This window comes from Dendrobium catenatum, unplaced genomic scaffold (assembly GCF_001605985.2).
Source record: "Dendrobium catenatum unplaced genomic scaffold, ASM160598v2 original_scaffold_250052, whole genome shotgun sequence".
In the NCBI taxonomy this organism is placed as follows: Eukaryota; Viridiplantae; Streptophyta; class Magnoliopsida; order Asparagales; family Orchidaceae; genus Dendrobium; species Dendrobium catenatum.
Genome location: NW_021568452.1, coordinates 103,158 through 122,507, shown reverse-complemented (window position 1 = coordinate 122,507; position 19,350 = coordinate 103,158). Strand labels below are relative to the sequence as shown.

Here is a 19,350-nt window from a genome sequence, read left to right as displayed (position 1 = left end):
GAAGATCAAGTCCTCAAAGTCATGCATGAACTCCATATACTACAAACAATATATGAGAATAAAGGAAGATACTGCAGAAGTATGACCGAAAAAGATAACGTATTGAGTAATCTAGCCCCACAGGTACAAAGAAATGAAGATCAGCTCGGCAGCCTAGTCAGCATCATAGAAGATGTAACTGACAAGGCACTCAATAATTCCGTCTAAAACTATTTACTCTAGGTGGAGCTAATAGTGGGCCCACTCAGGTTTAATAATTGTCCTGTAAAGAACCGAAAGTTTAATCGGTGCATCTTTATTAGGTGGAAAGCACATGATGTGGATCACCCCCACTCTAGTATGTTTGCTGGTTTCGGAAAACCATGGGCTGGTTTTCTAAAAATAATGGACTGAAATTGGCTTATAAATAAACATTTTGTAATGAAGAGAAGACACACAAGGAAGTCACCTTGAAGCCTACTCTTTAGAAGTGTGAGTCATTAGAAGCTTTCAGAGTAATTTGAAGCTTTCAGTCTGTAAGTTCTAAGTTTTAATAAAATCTTGTGTTGCTTTAGTTCTATTTCTGGCAAAAGTTCTCTGTGACCCCAAGCCAGCGATCCTATTAATGAAACTCTCCTATGGTATATCTTAATAGAAAAATAAGAGTTACATGATGATTACAAAATGAGAATTTTGGTTGTTGCCTGCATTGACGACATATTTATAGCGAAAAGGCTTCTTTTTATTGATTTATAGAAAACAAATGATAAAGTTTTAAGAGAAGTACTTTGGAGAGTTCTAAAAAAAAGTTAAAAAATATTTATATTCAAGTCAATTAGAAAATGTATGCATAAGTTGTTTGTGTTCAAACATAAGGTCCTTTGATTAAATATTTTCTTATTTCTATTAAATTTTATCAAGGATCAACCATTATCTTTTTGTTTTAGTCATGAATATTTTTACTAGACATTTGCAAGAGGATGTATCTTGATTTATATTTTTTGTTGATCATGTGTTTTTATTTTTATTTTTTTGATAAAGCTTGAAAGGGAGTTAATGAAAAAAATTGAATTATGGAGGTCATTTTATTGTCTAAAAGTTTCATTTAGGCTGATCTAAAATTGAACGCTTGGAGTATAATTTTGATATAGATCTAGTGTTGGATTGTGACATTGGTGATCAACTCATTAGAAAGAACACACGTTTTAAATATATTGGGTTTATTATTCAAAATAATGGAGAAATATATGGTGATATTATTAGTAGAATTTAGGTCTATTGTTTAAAACAATGGTGAAATAGATGGTGATATAATTAGTAGAATTCAAGTTAAATGGTTGAAGTTGAGGAATGCATTGAGTCTGTTATATAATAGAAAAGTATCCCTCAAATATAAGGGACATTTTATAAGATGTTATTAAGACTTGCCATGCTTTGTGATATAGAATGTAGGTCATTAAAAGAGAAGTATAAAATTAAGTTACAAGGATGCTTAGGTGGTTGAGCAGCTTTAAACTTAGAAACAAAATGCAAAACAAGTGTATACGTGAAAAGGTTGGAGTAACTTAAGTGTCAAACAAGATTAAAGAAAGTCGCATTGGATGGTTTGGTCACATAAAATGTCGGCACCTTATGATGACCCTATTAGGAGAGTAGATGTACTAGATCTATTAGTGAAACAACCGCATTCGTTATTTCCCATCATCTTTTTTCCAGCCTTTTTGAGTGAATTAAATGCAAACTGACATGTACTTTACATATGCAAGCTTCAAACTTAAGACCTTTTGGATAGTAGTGTAAGCTCCCAACTAACAAATTAAGTTGAACTGCATTCCCATCATCTATGATTCAGTGTATTTTTTGGGTGTCAACAGATATTGACTCAAGATTCTCGGAAAGGATAAATTTTTAGAGTAAGCATCAAGTATTGTAATTTTTTTTTTTAAAAAAAAAGGCATAGTCGCCTGTTAAACAGGCGACTAGTTGCTGAGTCAACCTTGCTGACTTATTTAGCAGTGAGTAATTTATTAAAAAATAATAATTTATTATAAGTCGGGCGTTGAATGGGAGACTTACATTAATTTAATAAATTTTTTTAAAATGAAATGATCCTGCTATATACTTTTATACAACTCTATATTGTAATTGTCAAATTAGAAAATTTTTAGTGACAGTTTTGCTTAGATATGTGATATCGCAATTAATTGATGAATTTAAGAAGTTAATTAATGTGGTTAATGTGTATTGCAAACAAGTACAATAAATTTATTATTAAACAAGAAAATTTTTATTATGATAATACCTTTCTCCTTGGCCTATTGGTTGAGAGCTTAGGCTTCCAACTAAGAGGTTCAGGGTTCGAGTCTTTGTGTATGCGTTGTGTGTGTGAGTTTGCCTTAAATGGCCTAAATGTCCCAAAAAAAAAGAGTTTTTCATTAATTAATGAAGGCTAATAATTGCTAGATGCAGATGATTCAGGGCAGATTTATTATTTAGAGCATATATTGCTGAAGTAGCTGTGTCATGGTTCATATAAGTAATCTTACATGAGCTATAAGTTGGAAAATCCAATCATCTGATCTCGCAGAATATATAAGAGCTTTAGGGCTTTTATATTTTTTGTCATTTGATTCTTAATTTTTTGTCAGCTTGTTCATTAATGTGACTTATTTTATTTTAGTTGGTAAAACAACCTGTCATAGTAGTTGTGGTTTAAACCATTTATTTTTATTCGATTTTAACTAACTTTCACATATGCTTAAAAAAAAAATTTATTTGAGTATAAATATCTTGTATATTCAACCTCCTCTATATAAAGGATGCATACGAAGACAATGAAGAATGTTCATTGATGTTGCTTTAGTGAGATTAGTTTTCCCTAATACTTGAAGTTTAAGATTATATATCATTTTGTTCATAATGTTTTGGCCAAGTTTTGAGAAGGTTGAAGACATTCCCACACAAGATTTACTAAAAACTAAAAGCATACGATTACAACAATGTATGATAAGATGTCCAGATAGTCCTTTGGAGTTGAAGGTGAGAGAAAAATAAAATTTTTAAATGTTGCATGCATCAGTGGAATGAAGATCTTGATAGTTTAGTTATGAATTTACATGAAAAATTATGAGGATCTATGCCAACAGGACAGAATTTTTTGAATGGTAAAGATTGAATATATGTAGAGTGGAGATTCTACGAACATGATCATCATATCGTCGATATTCACGTCTTCCAGATGCGTTACCATCAGCTGCGATCTGAAGGAGAAGATGTTTATTCGAAAGAATTTTCTATTTTAGCATAAGACTTTGACCATGTTATTCTTTATTATCCTTGGGTTCTAAGAGAGGAAGAATTTATTCTAAATTTTATAGAAATTGGATGATAAAAATTTTAAATGGAGGTAGAAGACATTATTTTGATCTAGCTGATTGGTTGATCTGTAGTGCGAGTTCAAGTTTCATTTTAATTATTATTTAACCCAAAATAAATTTCAAATATGTTTGCATAAGCTGATTAAGGGTAAATAAAATTTGGCACTACTCGTTATGTAATATGTTCGTGGAGGTGTTGTTTAGTTCATATTTAATGTTTAGTTAAATGATATAGTAGATTCTATGTTGTGTTATATAAGTTATTCATTATTTGTAAAAGTTGGATGGTAGAGCATTATTTGTTCTATTTTATTTAGTAGTTTAACATCTCCTATCAATGAAACTTATGTATTTTCTTTGTTGAGAAATTTAATGCTTCAAAAATTTTAATGGTTGATATTTTTAAACTGATACATCATATTACTAAAGTTAAGATGAGTCCAAGATACAATCAAGCATGAAATGAGAAATACAACAATAAAGCATCATGCTAACAAATCCAACAAAATTGACTCTAACGTTTTTTCTGTGTTTTGCATGGTATGGCGTCTAGACAAGGCGTGTAGTGTTATGGTGCTCGAAGTGGTTTATCTCGTAGCTCATTCTGCCTGCATTACCTATGACTAGATCTTTAACTATTAGCAATATATTGGATGGAATGTAATCTGGTGTGTACCATGACGGTCCGACTTGTTGTGTTGGATGACTGAAGAAATCCTAAGATGGCCCCTGATCTTCATTAGAGGATAGCCATGCTACCATGGATTGAGGATCCACTAACGATGGAGTAGCACTAAAGGATGTGTGCTCGGTATGTGGAGCGTCTATGTAGCTCTCATCGGTAGTATGCATATGTCTTCGCATCTCTTCACTCGGCTTTTAATTATGTTATTAGTCCTTTGGATGTCTATATCATCGTCTATACCAAAAAAGGGCTGAAGAGTGCTCTCCGTTTTAAGAAAATAAGTGTGTTCGAAGTTGTGAACGAATGATTGCTGTGTAAGGTTCCCAAGTTACCTATTTTAATGAAACAAAATAGATAACTAGTAACAAAAAATATTATTAAATAATGTGCAAAAACAATTAGCAGTAGATTGCATATATAGCTATCCAGTAAACCATCTAACTCATTCTTATAAGTACTAATGCTGGCTAAAGGAAGTTGTCTAACATCCTCCTTATTCCACCTGTAATAAAAACAAGAAGTACTCATAGGAATTAAAATCACATTTTTGAACATTCATCACATTTTAATTTACAGTTAAGAATATTTCGTACCTATAACCAACACTCAACTCATTAAAACTAGTATGGTGTGGAACATGAAGCGTTGGATGGATTACATGTATGTACTCCCAACACCAAATCTATAACAAGTATGCACACAACAAGATTTGCCCTTTTTGGCTTGGTTGACTTAGACAGCTCTCTATACAGGTGTGCTAAAATGCACCTCCTAGTGAGTACATATTGAATAATCTAAAGTCCTCTAGTAATGGTGAAACATTAAGTGTATCTCAGATTGTGAGGTATCAGTTAAAAAATAATAGCCCAGTATAAATAGAACATAAGCTCTTACATGCCTCCAAAAATTCATCTTAGACAAGTCAATATTTGAATCCCTTCAAAAAGTTCAACATAATCATTTAAGAGGGAAACATGTCTATACATGTGCTTGTCCCATCCTAAATTTGGAGCTAACATGATAATGGATCGTAATAAACTTGCTCAGGCTCTGGGTGGTGGCCACACAAGTCATTACAATAATCATGCTAGTTAACCTAATGTTTACCCGGACCAATGATGTTGTGTCCAACCAAAGCAGGGCCATCAATATGAACACCTAAGATAAGAGTGTCATCCCTCATCTCGCCAATGTGGAAGTGGAATGTGTTTGTCTGGGTGACAATCGCTTTACCAAAGTTGTTAGCAAGTTATGATGCATCCTAATATACCTAAGCTGACTAAAATTATCTAGACCCAACAACCTCAAAACTGTGATAAATTTGGGGAAATTAATATGCCACACATTCAACATCAATAAGGGTGATGATGCCTCCACGATAGTTGAAAGTTCAGTGATGGGTTATCAAACCACTTGAACTGCCCAAGACAAACTAAGAGGGAGGGAGGCGGTGGGGGCATTAGTGTTTTAAAACTTTCTCTGAAAATATTCTTTCAAAAACTCAAAACTAATTACACAAACATCAAGAGAAGAAATTTATAAAATAAATATTTTTTGCTCTTTTGAATTTTTGTAAAAAAAATAAATGTGAAGATATATTTTATTTTATTTTGTTTTAAATTTTTTAATTTTCTTTTTCCAACAAATTCAAAACAAAATAAAGCTCAACAAATGCTTGCAAAAATATAACATGCATGGAAAATTAAAATGAAAGAAAATAAAAAGCATAAAGAAAAGTAGAACGAGCACACCATATTTATAGTTTGGTCAAATCTTGACCTACATCCACTCCCCATAATCCTCATCTTCGTGCATTGCAGTAAACATTTTAGTGACTCTCATTTAGCCCCGACAACAAGGCAGAGAAGCCCTTACAATAGCTTTTCCACCAATCCGGAGCAGTAGAGTACCAAAATATTTTCCACCCTCTTTGTGAGATAGAGAACCTAGAATCTTTTTCACCTCCTACTGAGCCAAAGAATCTAGAATCATTTTCACCCTCTTGATGAGGAAGAGAACCTAGAATCTTTTTGACCATCTTGGTGATGCAGAGAACCTAGAATCATTTTCACCCTCTTTGTGAGGCAGAGAACCTAACTATCTTCGGCCTTGGAATTCTTTCTTGCCAGAGCAACCCAAAAGATCAACAAAGACACATGGAGGAACTAAGGTAGATGATTTCTTAGAACAACCGCTTGAAATCCCCTCACACTTCTTCTCCCTCACACACAACTTCTCCTTCTCCAAACTCCCAGATCTCTTAAGAAGTTGACTTCTCAAAGCACTCTAATAGAAAATGTCTCAATAGAAAAATCATCTTCAAAGTCTAATAAGAGAGCATAAGTACAAGGCTTTCAAAAAGCCCTAAATTTTTTAATTCTGTCATTTTTTTCTATAGTAATATATGTAAACATACATTATGATTAGTTTAATACATCATGTTAGTATTGTATGATGAACAAGGGTTTTTATGATTAGTTCAAATTATTGGACAAATCATTTAGGACGATGTCAAGGTTGTACAGTACAATTGGTTCAATCGAATAAGATTTTCGTTTAGTACGATCGATGACAATTAAGTATCATCTTGGGAGCAAATCGGGTCATACTATACAATGCAAGTAATTATACAGTATGATATGAAATATCAATTAATCCTAATTTAATTTCCTAATTATAGGATTAGACTAGGGACGATTTAATGTCATCATATAATACGATGACAATCGTACAATATGATTAGTTCAATTTTTTAATTTTAAAATATTGCCTAATTTGTGATTGACAACATGATTTTTTGAGTTCAATTGATTGTCCTATACGATGTGGATCGTATAGCATGATTAGTACACATTTATATTATCTAAATTAAATGTTTTAATTAATCAATGGTTTACTCAAATCGTACTAGACGGTCTTCACTTAAGTTAAAACACTTAAATTTTTTCTCCAGTGTGTATGTGTGCATGGTTGTTAAGTTGACATACACATTTTATAACACTTTTGACTTAAGAAATGCAATAAATAAATAAAGGCTATGAGGTGTCCAAATGTTGGAGTTTGCTTGCATTTATTCTTGGGATCTCTAATACTTGCCAAGTTTTCAATTTGGTGGATAATCAAGTCTTCTTCATTGAAGTCAGTTTCAGACATAATGAAATATGCGATAAGGGATAGAAGGGGTGTGATGTTGACCTTGTCGCCTGCTTTAGGAATGATTTTGCTTCGAATGATAGGTTGAATTATACGTGCATCTTGAACAACAGTCAGATTAAAGGAGCATGACTATTCAATAGAGTATCAGTCAATACCAATCGCATGGATCCATATTTCTTCTTAACAAAAAATACATGTGCACTCCAAGGTAAATTATTAGTCATGATGAATCCCTTATTCATTAATTTCTATAATTGAGCTTTCAATTCCTACAATTACTTTGTAGCCATTCTATAAGGAGACTTGTAGATTGACGATGTTCCTAGTTACAGTTCCATGCCAAAGTCAACTTCCTTTCAAGTGGCAACCCAGATAATTCTTCATGAAATACATCTTAAAATTTTGATACAGCTAAAATATTTTATAATGCCTGAATATCTTTAATAAATACCTTCATTTTAGTTAAGAATATTAACTTAACCCTCCTTAGATATTTACTCATCGTCACTGTACTAACAAGAAAAGATATTGCATTCTTCTTCCAAGGAAAATAAGGTCTTCTCATTTGGAAAACTAAATTTTATCCTTTTCTTCCAACATTCAATTGTGGCAAAATATTTAACTAGCTAATTCATTTCCAAAGATATAAAAAGTTTTAATAAACACTAAAACCAACTCTATTAAAATTTTGTAAATATCAAGATTCAAAAAACACATCATATTTGCATCATAACACATAAGGCAGGTGTAAAGCACATGGTCTCAACATAAAATTCTTCAAAAATAAATGATTAGGATGCACCAGAATTTAAAAAAAAAACTCGGCCAAACTTATTGGAAATTAAAAGTTTACCTGTAACTACCTCCTCCAAATCTTTAACTTCCTAAGATTTGATGACAAATACTCGAGCTTTCATAAATTGATTACCTTTAACATCTGATGTTTCTCCTCTTAGCAGAATGGTGGCTTCCATTGAATTGTTAACTTTCCCTGAAATTGAGTTTTCCTTGCTTGATTTCCTTTCATATATCTCCTATATTTTCCATGCTTCTAATATCCATGATATCCCTATGGCATGCATAGCATTGCTTCTTTTATAATGAGGGAAGTCCACCTTGCAATGAGTCAATTCATCACATCTAAAAGTTCTTCTATAAACCACTAAACACTAGTAAGAATTTCTCTTCTAACACTGGTCACATAGAAGTTTCTCAGGTTGAGTTGGCTTCTGCTTATTATTAAATTTTGGCTTCATGGTTCTGAATTGATCCTCTTTTTTAAATATATATTTTTTACCTATTTGGTGCTCCCAATTATACTTAGAGAATTTCAGCTCAATTTCAATCCTTCTAGCTCTCTCAACTAAGACAAAGAATTCATTAATATCAAAAGAAGACAATGTTAGTCTCAGCTGATCCCTGAGACCTCTAAAAAATCTATAGCATTTTTTTCCTCTTAGGTGTTGACATAATGAGGTCCATAGCAAGATACGAAGTGAATTATGCTTCATATTGCATAACAATCTTTGAACCCTAAATCAAATTGAAGAATTTGTCTTGCAGAGCTAGTCCGACTGATGGAGGAATAAACCAGTCTTTAAATACCCTCACAAAATCATCCCATTACCCCATTTAAATGAATTCCCGTCAAGCATCATGGGAACTCCGATCATAGAAGCAATCATGGGGATATTCTCCTCATCCCAGCAGCTTAAGGGCAATACAGGAAACTGAATCCACACCGGAGACGTAATACCCTTTAGCGATTCAGTGGAGAAGGACGATGACCATATATCCATATCGATAATGTGGTTCCCAATATACCAGGGACCCCCACTTAAAACTTCCTCCATGGACTCCATGTTAGCAAACGAACACAGAATCCAGTTACGACCCAATGTCGTCAGATGAAAACTTCCATACATACTCCATTGCCGTCTGAGTTCTTGACTACAAACAGAGAACGGTATGTCCTGTCCTAGCACCTTGATAACCAATGATTTCTTCAACACCTGAGAATTGGTCATTTCCTTATCAGTATTTAGCTTAACAGCCAAACCATCTTCAGTCAATTGGGTAGAGTTAACATTAAAATTCAATTTGATGTGCTGCGTTTTTTGCTAGGCCGACGTGAATTTGTTAACAAAAGCAGTATCACCATTCAACTTAATACCCTCATCCACTTTATCTCCATCTTTCTCAAAAACAACCGCAAGATTTTTACTAATCTGTTTCTGGTTCTCCGAAACAAGCATACCTGCGCAATTCTTCACTTTCAGAACAACATCTGACGATGATAACGACTCTGTATCCAGTTTCGAAGGAAACCCTGGAATAACTTCGCCTTCCGTGATTCTATCAACAACAACACCTTTGCCTTTCCCTTCCACAATTGGCTCTAATCTCGTCGGAGGCCTATAACCTTCTCTGATCACCAAACTAGACGAAATCCTGCGCGCTTCTTGATCCAAAGAATCACTGCGATTTCTGCTGGATTTCTGATCAACCGGTTTTAGAAGAACATTACGATGAATGTCAGATGGAAGATTACCGCCGGCAAGCCGCTGCCGGCGGTCAGGGATCGCCATCCTCCCAATGCGATCCAATCCGAAAAGCCCGCGAAAACAGAATCAAAACCAAGAAAAGTTTCGCTCTCTAGAAAAACCCACTGCTTCTCTCTCTAACTCGAAAAATTTTAATGCATGGCATAACTACTTCAGCATCTTATGCTCTGAATAATAAATCTGCCATGAATACAATGCATCTAGAACTTATCAGCCTTCAACAATTAAGGGAAAACTCTTACAAAAGTATTGTCACAATTAAAATTTTACAGTATAATAATAAGTTCATTGCACTTGTTTGCAATACACATTAACCACATTAATCAGCTTCTTAAATTCATTCAGTAATAACTCATAAATTAATTTCGACATCACATATCTAAGCAAAATGAATTGTCACTAAAAAAAGTACTTCCATATATTTTACTTTTAAGTTTCTCAAACATATAAAATTTTCTAATTTGACAATTACAATGTAGGGTTGTATAAAAGTAGATAGCAAGATCATTAATGTACGTAAAATTAATTTTTTTATATAAATTACTAACCTATAAATGAGCCAATAAAGTTGACTCAATAATCATTCACTGTTTAAGGGACGTCTATACCTATTTTAATTTTTTTTATGAAACTTAATGCTTAATTAGATTTTTAATGATGCTCTAAAAATTTGGCCTTCCATATATTCTATTACATCGACTACTTTATCAAAGTTAGGCGAAGGGTAGAAGGAATTGTGGAAGAGCGAGAAAAGGCGAATAGAAGAAGGCTCATGAGCTGGGCTCGTGAGCTCGTTTTCAAGGGCATAGGTCAAGCTCGAGCTCGCCTTTTGAGCTCGACTCAAGTTAGAGCTCAAGATTTGGCTCGTGAGTCGAGCTTGAGATTGACCTGACTAGAGCTCGACTCGACCCTGTTACACCCCTACATCAACATCATCATCACAACTATTTGATCCTCTATATAAATTCTTCTGTCCACTTTATCATTGTTAAAACCTATTTTGTATGCGTGTGTATATAAATATAGTTATTCTAAATTATATTTATCTATTCATTTTATTACTAAATCTACATTTTTTTTTATTCTGCTTAAATTACTTATTTGTTTTCATCAGCTCGTATTTTGTAACATATTCATTAAATTCGGCCAAAATGATTTGCTGCAATGCACCATCTATCAAAGAAATTACATTGAAATATAATTTTATTGTTTTTTTTAATAGGTGATTATCATTAAATAATTCAATGATTTTGAAACACACTGCAAACATTTCCTTCTTTCCACTGAACTTTCCGACAATAAGCAGAGCACAAAACCGATTTAATTTTAGCTCGCGTGAATGCGATCAAGAAAAGAAGAAAGCAGAGCACATTACTGCAGCATTATAAAGAGGTGAAACTTTGAAACTTTTATTTGGTTCGGTTGACCGGATGGAAGAAGCATCCGGTCGTAGGCAAAAAAAAGACGTACCAAGGTGTACCGAGTTTTTCAAAAAACTCGGTACACCTCGGTACCGAGTTTTTTTTGCCTACGACCGAATGCTTCTCTGCATCCGGTCGGAGGACGTAATAATTGTTCGAAACTTTGATATCATAGATTAGGCAGAAAATTATTTCTTAATATTATAAGTTTTCAGTTAGATTTATGATTATTTAGAAAAAAAAATAACAATAAGACACTTGAGAATCCATCGAAGCAGTTTTGGATGTTTAATTTTCTCAAAGAAATTATTTTACCCAAACGAACACATTTCAGAAATATCATCCCTAGATAGTTTGACCCCAGCCAATGTAGATTCAAAATTACGTTCTATTCTTTGTAGAATGCATAATAAATTATAAAAAATTGCATCAAACATTTTAATAAACTTTTCTCAAAATAAGTTTTTAATTTATTATATTAATTTTAAAACAATATAATAAAATTTAATATGTTTATTTTAAAATAGATTTAACAGTTTTAAATTCATCAGGACTGATTTTTAATTAAGAAATCCAGATACATAATTCTTCTAATTTCAAATAATAGTAAAGCACAGCATTGGTATACAAAGAATAATTAAGCTTTTGACGCTAGAAGCCATCTAATCCCTCTGATCGGGTTACAAATGATTTATTTTGCTATTTTTTTTTTTTAAATTGTGATTAGAAATTAAAAATAAAAAGAAGGGCCACAATCTCAAAATAATTGATTCATTTTCAGATGAATATATTGCATAAAAATATGATAAAATCTTATAAAATACTCATCTCAAAATAAATCACCGGTTTTAGGACCCATTTATACCAAAATTTTCCGAAAGTGTCAAACTATATTAATATAGATTGTAATATGATGGATTTAAAAATGATTGAGCTGATTTAAAATTAATATAATATATGTTGAATTTATATAATTTTTAAATTCACCCTAATGTTTTTTTCCCCTCAAAAATTTAGTCAATATTTTCCCCCAATTTTTTTTAAAAAAGGCCAAAATGCTTTAAACTAATTTTTTCAAGATACATAAGAGATTTTCATTAATTTTGATTTCATATAAATCACTTTTTCATTTCAAATAAGATATTTTCATTAATATTAATTTTAAACATATCTTCAAATTAAAATCGCATAATATCATACTCATTTATGATGTCAGTTTTTTAAACCCATTACGATCAAAATTGGGTCCAATATCGTTACCCAATTATTGTTTTTTTTTTTTATTTCATGAAAATGTGTGCAATAAAAAAAATCTCCAGCAGAAGTTTTCATATTATGCGATAAAGTGTTTTGTATGTATGAACACGCATTTTTGAGAGAAAGCTTCGTAGTTTTACCTCCTAGCAATTCTCTTTCGCATAATGGCTTGTTTCCCTGGCAACAGTTCCCCACACATCCGCAATTTTCTCGAAATACCCTGCCTGTTAAAAACAGAAGACATGGAACTTAGAAACTCTAAGTTAGGACTAAAATGGATTTCCACAAGGTGTCATCCTATATATATATATATATAAAGAGAAGTTGTTTTATATTAGAGAATTTAAAATTATAATTATCCACAATTATATCACAATAAAATTTATAATGGTGGCAATAAAATGTAGCCATCAATTGACTGAAATTCTATATTTTTGTATTGAAATAAATACAATACAGAGTTGGATAAAAATAACAGTTAACAACCTTTTCTAAAGATTGAAAATCCACTAAGCACTATAGAAATATAATTTTATTTATAAAATTCAAATGCTTATGTTTTATGGGTATTATGCTTAGAAAGTTTTTGGAGATGAATCCCACTAAGCTAACATTTTATTAGATGACATTATAAAACATAATTACATAGGAACATGATCTATATATTAGCATCAAAATGTTAAAGAGGGGAAAAGTAGTAGCTATGATCCATTTCAAAAAACAGACAAAAAGAAATATTGATAAGCTTCTGACATCTTGAAGAGAAGCAAAGCAATGAGGGATACCTGATTTATTGCCAATCCTCTGAGCATGCTTAGAAAATCATCCTGCCTTTCGTTATCAAACCTTTCAAGTTCATTCCTGTTATTTTCCTGAAATCATGATGAAGGAAATTTTATCATACTTTTCTGTTGACTAAACGTTACAGAAGGTGCAGCTTTTTTTTAACATAATAATTGATATTATCAGTGTTTTTGAAGCAGTAAGTTCAATGCGATGCATAAGGATTCTTTTTTACTTCAATGCACAAAATGTAAAGTGAAGCAACGCTTAAACAGATATTTTATGCAGACAAATTTTATTTAATTAATCAATTCCAACCACATTAGGCATCAATTTTTTTGCAAATATACTTAGACATCAATAGCAACAATTTCTACCTATTCGAAAGCCAAAAAAAATGAATAATACAAATAATGAAGTTATGCAAGAAGCTATTAACACCAACAACATGAACTAATGAAAAACGTATAAAAACTCGCGGGGGAGTGAACAGGAAAAGAATCACAAAAAAATGACAAGCTCCAGTGGGAGAGATCAGATAACTAATCAGGACAGATTCAATCATTACCAGAAACAATTAGGAAAAGAAAATAATAATGTCTAGTCATTATGGTAGAAATTGAATCAAATACAAATTAAGATTTTGGTCAAAGGAGCTAAATGCCCAACACTCCAACGTAATATAGCAAAGCGGCCCAACACATGCGCTTTGTTGCGAGCTAGCTCTTCACAAGAATGCGTCATTTTGCTTCACACAAAGTGTGATTCTAACAACACTTAAATGGAAAAAAAAATGAAGTTTTTAAAGTCATTACTACAAATTCTATTTAGGAAAATTAAAACATACTTAGTAAGAATTATTAATCTTCAACCAGCCACAGTGCAGCAATTGACCAAAAAACAAGCCTAAACGCCTATTTACCAAATTTGACACATAAAACATACCTGCTTGCAACTCTTTCCCAGCTTTTTACGGTGGAATTCTTATTCTATCCTTTATCCCTGCAGTTCTCTAAGGAAATTTTCCTCCAGCCGTCTGTTCAGGGGAAATCTCTCATCAGCTTTGGTCATTTTCTGATGCCTCAATTTGTCTTTGACTTCCTCTGTTAACGTGCCTTTGGAGCTTCCTTCCCATTTCTAAAGCTATGGGAGCTCTGGTGATGGATTCTTCAGTGAATTTATTTCCTGCTGCCTACTCATGTGTGATCCTCAATATTTTTTGGCTTGTTGTGATGGATGGAAATGGAATACCAACAGGATTTGTGATTATAAATAAAGATTTGAAGTTTACACAAAACTCAAACAAAATTTAATAATTGAATAAAATTTTTAGTTGAATGTGTTATTTTTACTTTTAATTCCTTGATTAACTGGAAATCTAAAAGATGAGATCTCTTTACATCTGAAGTGAAAGATACGAATGGTGAGAAAAATTAAGGAGATGAAATGCATGAATTTGAAAAAGAAATAAGAGATTCTTAAGATACATTATTGAAACATCCTTTAATTGCTATAAGATGAATTATGCCCAGACCAAAATTAAATTTAATTGGAAAATAACTATGTTTTAAACGTATTTTAGCACGATGAAAATATATATAAGCTTATCATATAACGGTGAAAAGTATATAGAATTTGTGGCCACTTCAGTTATTAATTGTGTGTATTTAAAACCTAAACCACATTGACAACCATATAATGTATGTATCTATAGATAAGGCTTCAATTTCTATAACAATAACAACAACACATGGTTTAAAATTGCGCAATAAGAGGCGCGCCTCAGCGCAATTTTAAACTTTGAAGCCTCAAAGCCTACACAATGAGAGCTAGCATTGAGGCGTACGCCTCAAGTTTACTGAGGTGCGCCTCCTCGCCTCATGTTTTAGAGGCGTCCTCTTCTTAAAATTAAAAAAAAAAAATCCTAACCTAATATATATCTATTCGGTTAGGCCCCCCACCCTCGTGCATCTTCGATCATTTCCGAACCAAAACTAGGTTTATTCTCCCTTCTTCTTCGAGCGACATTTTCCCCTCTTCATGAGTTCCTTCCATTCGACTAGCGTCGACTTCTTTCCACCGTGAGTTGCTCTTCGCCTATTGCTTGGAGTTCTCATCTACCACGAGTTGAACTGGAGTCTCCTTCGACCGACTATTGAAAGCTCTTCTTCTTCGCGATTCCATCTATCACTTGTTGTGAAATACAAGATCGGTCCGTTCTATCATAAGGACCTCCATATTCTGCTGAGTAAGATTCCACAATCGGTCTGTCTACTCGGTATCGCTAGGTACATGCTCGGTACTATTCGATACCACTCGGTATAATAATGCTTGGCACCACTAGGTACATGCTCGGTGCATGCTCGGTACCGCTTGGTATATTTCCATACAAACGACTTACGAACTTTAAAAATAAATAGGTCGAACCCCGCCAGGGGGCAGCACCCCCTTGGACCCCCGGCTGACCGGCATATTATTGTATTCATCATCTTAAGTATTAGTTGTTAGTGTTAGTCTGCTTCTTCATAAGTGCATGCTTTATATAAGCTTTCTTAATGTAGAATAAGTGAAGCATTATGTTTAGGGGTTTGATATATTGCAATAATATATTCTTTTCATAAATGATGATCAGAAGGATAAAGCTGCATCAGATCATAGAAAAGATCCAACATAGAAACATAACACTCAGGTGGATGTAGGGGGAAGTGATAAAATATATATCTATCTAAAATGCAATTATTATAACAAAGTTGTGAAGGGTAGTGTGACTAGGATGAAGGATCACCTTTTAGGGTCTCACAAGAATGTTGCTCCATGCTCCAAAGCTTTTGATACTGTAAGGGAGGAGATAAAGTCATACATGAATAAGTCTACCACATCAAAACATCTTGTACTGAAGCAATTAAGAACATAGTTGATGCTGGCACTTACTACGGGAGTGAGCGCAGTGTTAGGAATTCATTTTCTTCGATGAAGCCCATTTCATCTAGGGGTGCTAGAGGGCCTATGGATCATTATATGGTGGACACATCAGAGGATAGGCCTCCTACTACACAGAAGATGACCCCAAAAAATGCAAAAGAGGCATGAAGAATAGTGTGTAAGGATATAGGAAAATTCTTCTACGAAAATGCATTTCCATTTAAAGTTGCAACATCACCTGCCTATTACAACATGATTCGTTTAGTTGGAGCATTTAGGAAACGGTTCAAACCTCCAATCATGTATGATTTGAGAACATAGATTCTGAAGGAGTTGGAAACCACTGATAAAAGTATTGAATAAATTAAAAGGACTTGGGCCCAAACAGGAGTAACAATTGTATCAGATGGGTGGTCTGATATCAAACATAGAAGTCTGACCGGCATCCTCAATAATAATCCTTATGGTATTGTATTTTTAAGTTCAGTTGAAGCATTTGACCAGGTCAAAGATGCTGAGTTCATATTTGAATTATTATATAGCATTGTTGAGGAGGTTGAAGAATATTTGGTTGTACAAATTGTGACAGATAATGCAAGTACTTAAAAGGCCATAGGTAACAAACTTATGGAGAAGAGGAAATATCTGTATTGGATTTCATGTGTTGCACATTGCATGGATCTGATTCTTGAGAAGCTTGAGGAGCTACCTCTAGGGCTGCAAGCGAACCAAACGTTCGACGAACTACTCGTTGTTCGATTCGATTAAAGCTCATTCGTGATCGTTTAATTAACTAACAAACAAATTTGAACAATATTTTAAATACTCGATTCTTAAATAAACAAGCTTGAACATTAATGCGTTCAGCTCGTTTATGTTCGTGAACAACATCAGTTGATGTTCATGAACAAGCTCGATAAAAAGCTCGATTCGGGTTTGATTAAAACTGCTTTTAGGACATATCCAAATGGACAGAAATGCAACGGGTAAACTTCTTTCGAAAATATATTCATATAAATTAATCATATTTTCATTTTAAATATACAACTGCTTTTATTTTAGAAATTTTATTTCATGAACAAGAAACATTTCATATTTTTTCATGTTTGTTAGATTGTTTGTTTAGGATGTTCATGAACAAATGTAAAGTTTGCTTGTTCAATAGATTGTTTGCGAAATATGTTCACGAACATAACTTATTTAAAGCTCGATAAGCACTAAACAAACGAACATGAACCAAACATGAACACCCTTAAATTAAACGAACCAAACATGAACACAAATAATAAAGCTCGAATCAAACACGAACCAAACATGAACAAGCTAATGTTAAACAAACATAAACATGAACACTCACATACTCGGCTCGGCTCGGTTCATTTGCAGCCCTAGCTACCTCAACATAAGAATGCACTTACTAAAGCAAAAAAATAACCAAGTTTATTTACAAGCGCTCTTGGGTTCTAGCTCTTATGAGAAAATTTTTAAATAAAGAAATTTTAAGGCCAAAGCAGCAACAAGATTTGTCATCGCTTATTTGACCTTAGAGAGCATGCTGGATGCTAAACAACCTTTAGAGAATATGTTCACATCTACATAGTGGTTGAGTTGTATTTGGACGAAGAAGGCTGAGGGAAAAGATACTAGAAAGATTGTTTTAAATGATAGATTTTGGCAAAGTATCTTATATGTCATTATAACTACTAGATTTTTTGTTCAAGTTTTAAGGATGATAGATGCTGAGAAGAAGTCTGCAATGGTTTTCATCTACAATGCCATGGATGAAGCCAAAGAAATGATTGCCTCCAACTTAGGAGGCGAAGAGAGTAGTTTTAGGGAAATTTGGAACATTATTGATGATAGGTGGAAGCTATAGCTTTACCGAACACTTGAATACAATTGGTTATTACCTAAACCTTCAATATCAATATGCAAAGAACAAATCTACAAATCCTGAAATAAAGTTGGGATTGTATCATTGCATAGAATGACTAATAAGTGATGCAACTGAAAGATCAAATGCTGACATGCAATTCGTACCTTTTAAGAACAAAGAAGACATTTTTGGATTACAACAAGCAAATAATACAATTGTCAAACGATCTTCACGTAATTTTATTTAATGTTTTAAACATTTATTTAAATGTTTTTTTTTGCACTAATTAAACTCTCTTATATAAATATTAGTTGAGTGGTGGATTCAATTTAGCGACGGGACACCAGAATTGCAGCGTTTTGTTGTGAAAATTTTGGGTTTGACATGCTCTTCATTTAGTTGTGAAAGAAATTAGAGTACCTACAACCAAGTAAATACAAAGAGGAGAAATCGTTTGTCGACACTAAGAATGAATTCACTGGTGTACATTATGTACAATAGGAGACTCAGAGATAAGAATTTAAAGAAAAAATGATTAATGGATGATAAATATCTTTTGTTTTGCAAGGATGTGACATCTGATGATGAGTGGTTTGTAGATGATGAAGTTGAAGTGATGCCGTCTGAATTAAAAGATGATGATTTAAATATTGATTTCTTTGATGGTCTTAAAGCATTTACATCCACCACAAATCAAAAATAAATAAAAAAAAGGTATATAAATAATATAGTTTTCTTAAACTTTTATTAATGTATTACACTATTATTTATTTTAATATTGTTCAAAAATATTTAGGGAATAGGAAGATGACTGATATTGAGGAAGGACCTGATTGGGAGACATTAGACTTTATAGGAGAGGAGGAAGGGGAGAGTTGTTGATGCAGGACTACTTAGGTGACATGCTTATGGCTTCATTTTAAACATTGCACAATTCTTTGATTAGAATAATTTTGGCTTAAAATTATTAGCAATTCTCAACGTCAATTAAAACAAATAAAGATGTGATTTGCGTAGGCTAATTAACATGCTCCAAGCTTTGAAATTTTCAAGATAATTAAGACAAGTAAAACAATGCAAAATAGTAGCCTTCAATTTAATCCCTAGTCTAACAACGAGATTTAGGATGCAAAGAAAGTACACTCAAAGACCTATGAATTACTAAGCTTAGCAAGAACATTCGAAGTAGGCTTTCACGAATACAATCTAACCAAGCGAGAACTTAGATTTAGAAGACTTTGAATGCAAGTGAAAGAAGGACAAACCTTTGCTCGAGGAGACATGGCGATCCTTCATGATAGCAACTACTCATGACGAATATCCAAGGTCC

General features: G+C 33.0%; 1 protein-coding gene and 1 long non-coding RNA gene across 7 annotated transcripts in view; one reads left to right on the top strand and one right to left on the bottom strand.

Annotated features, from left to right (window-relative positions):
- The first annotated feature begins 427 nt into the window (after window positions 1-427).
- LOC114579007 lies at window positions 428-4,345 on the top strand. Its single transcript, XR_003699890.1, has 2 exons — window positions 428-515; window positions 3,910-4,345. It is a non-coding gene; the product is annotated as an uncharacterized LOC114579007 (long non-coding RNA).
- Window positions 4,346-12,411: 8,066 nt separating this feature from the next.
- LOC110094002 (sorting nexin 2B) overlaps window positions 12,412-19,350 on the bottom strand; it is a 48,926-nt gene continuing 41,987 nt past the window's right edge. For 2 of the 6 annotated variants that reach the window (XM_020819092.2, XM_020819100.2), the window contains exons 4-5: window positions 13,225-13,311; window positions 12,412-12,663 (exon numbers count right to left, since the gene is read on the bottom strand). In XM_020819092.2, the coding sequence (XP_020674751.1) occupies window positions 12,583-12,663; window positions 13,225-13,311 (168 nt within the window). In that variant the 3' untranslated portion in view covers window positions 12,412-12,582. The other 4 variants (XR_003699889.1, XM_028692649.1, XM_028692651.1 and 1 more) reach the window with 4 other exon arrangements.